The sequence below is a fragment of the Neltuma alba genome, unplaced genomic scaffold (assembly GCF_004799145.2).
Source record: "Neltuma alba isolate B1F8T4 unplaced genomic scaffold, ASM479914v2 tig00012535_pilon, whole genome shotgun sequence".
NCBI classification, from domain to species: domain Eukaryota; kingdom Viridiplantae; phylum Streptophyta; class Magnoliopsida; order Fabales; family Fabaceae; genus Neltuma; species Neltuma alba.
In genome coordinates, this window is record NW_021637000.1 from 718556 (window position 1) to 723525 (window position 4970).

At 38.4% G+C, this 4970-nt stretch overlaps 1 protein-coding gene across 1 annotated transcript; it reads left to right on the plus strand.

Moving 5' to 3' along the window:
• The first annotated feature begins 216 nt into the window (after positions 1 to 216).
• On the plus strand, positions 217 to 3780 carry LOC114728474 (protease Do-like 1, chloroplastic). Its single transcript, XM_028915390.1, has 8 exons — positions 217 to 699; positions 851 to 973; positions 1387 to 1558; positions 1715 to 1752; positions 2401 to 2599; positions 2708 to 2860; positions 3035 to 3169; positions 3482 to 3780. The coding sequence occupies exons 1-8, from the start codon at positions 275 to 277 to the stop codon at positions 3557 to 3559; spliced, it is 1323 nt and encodes a 440-aa protein (XP_028771223.1). The 5' UTR covers positions 217 to 274; the 3' UTR covers positions 3560 to 3780.
• Positions 3781 to 4970: the final 1190 nt, after the last annotated feature.

Genomic DNA, 4970 nt, shown 5'->3' on the forward strand with positions numbered 1-4970 from the left:
CTTAACTTTTTTAATCTAATCAAATTAGTTAAATAGGTCTTATATTAAGAACCGGAAGAGTAATTTATAATAATACATATTTTGGAAACGTGTAGTTTAATATTTTTATTTTTATTTTGAAAATGTGTGGTTTAATATTATTAATAACTAATTAGTCATTTAATAATATTATTATTATGCGAAGTTATACTCCACCACACACTTTGGGGAAAAAGGCACGCGACTCCAAGTCAATCCATTGGCAAGGCAGGCAGCTTCTGCTGTCCAGACAGAAATGGCGAGCGCTACTTCACCGGTTTCCACATTGTTCCACGGCGCTCACCCGCTGAAGAAGCTCTCGCCTTATCTTCCCAAATCCCTCCATCTCCATTCCCGCACAGCCATTCTCCCTTTTTCCTCTTCCTTCTGCCTTCTTCGCTCTTCTCCGCTTCTCAACTCTCGCAGCCCTCCAACCATTGCTCCCGCTTGTTTTCTCAAACTCGGCCCCATTAAAACCTCCCTTTCGTCCGCTTTCGATTCTCTTCTCATTCTCTGCACTTCCGTGGCTTTATCTTCCGCCCTATTTCTTGCCGATGTGGACTCCGCCTCTGCCTTCGTGGTCACTACACCCAGGAAATTGCAGACCGATGAGCTCGCCACTGTGCGTCTCTTTCAAGAGAACACCCCCTCTGTTGTATACATAACCAACCTTGCCGTCAGGTGGGCGTAATTTCTATGAGAATTCATTTTCCTGTTCGTATGATTATTCATTTATTTGCTATCGTTACCGTTGAAGATGCTTTAAAAAAAAAAAAAAAAAAAATCCTTCATTGTAATGTTTCTGAGGAGTTGCCATGGTGTGTGGATTTAGGCAGGATGCGTTTACGTTGGACGTGTTGGAGGTTCCGCAGGGTTCTGGGTCTGGCTTTGTTTGGGACAAAGAGGGTCATATTGTAACCAATTATCATGTCATCCGCGGTGCTTCCGATCTCAGGTTGGCAAATTTTGAATATTTTCATGAATCTGATCAGTACCACTTGAAATCCTGCTTTCAACTGTCGCTTTTAGTTGAAAGATAGGATCTGTTGATCCGACCCTGATATGTTTGCCCTTCAGTCCTGTATGGTGCTGGCACGTTTTTGAGCTTATAAGTTATGCAGCCAAGAGTGTGCATATTCTGCATTAAAACGTTTGCCTCGGCAACAAATTAGGAGTTCAAAAAGGTGTATATTTAGCAACTTCTTCAGTGGTTGTTTTGCATTTAGTTAGATGTGTCATATGTTTGATTTCTTTAAGTTGAAAGCTCTGATCAGAAACTTTGGAACTGGGTTATAGATCCGCATGTTAAGATGGTTCACAATGCACACGTAAATTTTCTTCTATCAAAATTATGCTAGTTATGTGCAGGGTCACTCTTGCTGACCAGTCAACTTATGATGCAAAAATTGTTGGCTTTGATCAAGACAAGGATGTTGCTGTCTTGCGTGTTGAGGCGCCGAAAGACAAACTCAGACCCATACCTATTGGTATTTCTGCTGACTTACTTGTTGGTCAGAAGGTGTTTGCGATTGGAAACCCGGTGAGAACTAATGATGCTTTCCTAAGATCTTAAGAAAAGTGATAACCTGTGATGATTGTTGCTATGTGGTTCATTGGACACTTGACCTTATAATTGATGCCTTTCTTGATAATTGACTGACTAATCACCCCCCGTGATAATTTATCTTCCGTGCAGTTTGGACTTGACCATACTCTTACAACTGGCGTAATCAGGTATAAAATCAATATAGTGAATATATTATAATATAATTAACCTATAGCTGTGGTCTATTTAGGTGTTGTAAAACTAAATTGCTGCAGTGGACTCTTCTTATATTCATTTTTGTGCTCTTTAGCTCTCTTAAACCAAATTGCAAATTTTATTTTATAAGCACCAAGGAAGATGTAAGAATTATTTTAGCTGTCATTAATCACATTATCAATGCCTGGTGTTTGTGTTGTGCAACAACTACATTGTTAGAAAAATAGACGGGCTTTTGCATTTATTGTTATAACCTGCTGATATTATTCAACGGTGATATGAATAAGAGGGAGAAGAATGAGGATCCCATAGAGAAATGAAAAGGTTTTGCCAGACAAGGGAGAGAGGGATGCGGAGAGTATTTAAGCTAAAGAAACTTTTGTGCGTGAAAATGGATGCTTCTTATCCCTTTAAGAATTGAATACGCCTCATTCAACAATACCTTTTCCTCTATCTTGAAACTTTTTCTTTTCTTGGGCAAGGCTGTCAAACGAGAAATAGAGTTCAATTTTCAGGTTTAAACATCATAAATATACAATGTCTTGTTGCTTTTGCTAATCCTTTTGTCCCTCTTTTGTGCTGATTGTGTTACTAATCCATTCATTGTCAATTGTCAATAGTGGACTTCGTCGAGAAATCAGTTCTGCTGCTACTGGTCGCCCAATTCAAGATGTTATACAAACAGATGCTGCAATTAATCCTGGTAACAGCGGAGGGCCACTCTTGGATAGTTCTGGAAACCTCATCGGGATAAATACAGCTATATATTCTCCATCAGGCGCATCCTCGGGTGTTGGATTTTCTATTCCAGTGGATACTGTGAGCTTTTACTTAGACCTTTTATTATAATTCAACCTTTGGTGAGACGTTATGGCTCTGTTTACTTGTGCTGTAATAGCTCATGTGCTTCTTATATTACATATCTAGGTAAATGGCATTGTTGACCAGCTGGTGAGGTTTGGAAAGGTCACAAGACCTATTCTGGGAATTAAGTTTGCACCTGATCAATCGGTGGAGCAGTTGGGTGTTAGTGGAGTTCTTGTCTTAGATGCACCTGCCAATGGCCCGGCTGGGAAAGCAGTATGCATATTCTTACATTAAGCCTCATTTGTTACGTATTCTGGGAATGTGATTTCACTTCCCGTCACGCATTTAAGTGCTTCACAGCTTGATTTGCATTCATGGCTACAACTTCGAACTTTTCCAGTTGTAGGGTTTATGCTGACAGTGCTAGTCAAAATTTCTGTTTTGCAGGGCTTGCTGCCAACCAAACGCGATTCATACGGCAGGCTTATTTTAGGTGACATAATAACGTCTGTGAATGGTAAAAAGGTTACTAATGGAAGCGATTTGTACAGAATTCTTGACCAGTGTAAAGTGGGTGATACGGTATGTCTTTAATGCAGTTTCCTCTATTGACCTCGTAGATTTTCATGGGAACATGCGCATCTGAAGTCAATCTGAACAGTAAAAAACATATACTAGACAGTACAAGTTCATTCTAGGAGGAAAGAGCCTACAGTGTCCACGGGATCTGTTTTCTTAATCCATTTTGAGTTGCTGGTCTTAGTAATATCCCGTGTTCAGTATGTCTGAATTTGGGTTAATACCCTCTAATTTCTGGTTGAAGTCAGAACCGTAGACTCCTCTCGAGTATATATAATGGAGCGATAATTGTTAGTTATGTGGGTTGATTTTCAGGTGACGGTGGAGGTCTTGCGAGGTGACCACAAGGAGAAGATCCCTGTCGTTCTTGAGCCAAAGCCTGATGAAACATGATGGTACAACAATCCTTCATGTATATACATTCCACATGACAGGAAATGCAGCAATTTTATGTGTATATTCTTGGGTTGTTTCCTGATGAAAGGTCCAACTGTACATATTGATTCTGGCAAAACTAATCATCCTTGCGTTATGAATTTTTTTTAGATGTATGAAAATACTGACCACGTCTATGTTTAAGAGTATTATTATTATTACTACCACCACTCTTATTATTGAAATAAAATATGAAACCATGTTGATGATCTACATCCAAGGGGAAGGACTAGCGGCGGTTACATGGATATCCTAACGACTGATGGCAGGTTAAAAAAAATGGAAAGGATATCCTGACAGTGACGACACCGTTATTGCTTTTTTGGGGCCGGGCGAGTGTCTAGGGTCCAAGCCCATTTGGAGGCAAGGATATTGGGCCAGATTGAGCCCATTGTGACAGCAGGGGCAAATGGGGAAATGTGATTGTTAGTTTGTGGGAGCCCGAGAGGAGGGAGAAGGGTTGGAAGTGGAAGATGTAAGCACGGAGCACAGTATAAAAATTTGGAAGAATAATGAATCATAATATTAAAAATTGGAAAAACTGATGCCAGGCCTGATTCGGACGTAAGGACGAATAGGAAACTGGGATTAAGGCCCTGTTTGGATGTCCTTCCAAACCATAGTTTGGAAAAGAAACCAGCCAAACAGGGACAGAAAATGTGAAACCATGGTTTGGAGTCAAACCATGGTTTTGAACCCCAAAACCATGGTTTCAGCAGAAGTAGTTTGAAGTTGCTTCTAGCTCAAATTTTCCAGATATTGGTATGGGCTTAACAGTATATGACAAAGCAGTCCCCATAATTGATGTCTCACTCTTCATTCCACACTCGGTTCTTCACTATTTAATCTTATAATTTATAAATATATATACACATATTAATTATTTATTAGTTATATTATCTTATATATTATTAATTATGTTAGTAAAAATTATTTTATTAACAATTTTATTTCTTCAAATCAAAATATATTATAAAATCTATCCCTTATATAATTATAATATTAATTTATGCCCTTTTTAGTAATTTGCACATATAAAAAGTGCTTCTGGTAACAATTATCCAAACACCCTCACTTCTCAGAATCACTTTTTCATAAAACCTATTCTCTCCAGAATTTATTTTTCAGAAGCTATTCTCCAAACCATGGTTTGGTTTTATCCAAACACACCCTAAATCGATGAGGACCAATGAATTGGTCAAGTTTTGTCTTTCATTCTTTTTAGTATTTAAACTATATCTCTAAATTATATTTTATGCATATTTCTATTTCATAACGTTGTTTTTTTTTTTTTTTGGTGCCAAGTCATAAACGTGAGTTGAAAAAATATGGATGGGCATACAGATAAGAAGTATGCATGTATATCATA

Excerpts from the sequence above, each read along its gene's own strand:
- LOC114728474 (XM_028915390.1), top strand. The coding sequence starts at position 275 with ATGGCGAGCGCTACTTCACCGGTTTCCACATTGTTCCACGGCGCTCAC. Across the intron at positions 974-1,386 it reads CGCGGTGCTTCCGATCTCAG|GGTCACTCTTGCTGACCAGT; the intron begins GTTGGCAAATTT and ends AGTTATGTGCAG. Across the intron at positions 1,753-2,400 it reads CTTACAACTGGCGTAATCAG|TGGACTTCGTCGAGAAATCA; the intron begins GTATAAAATCAA and ends AATTGTCAATAG.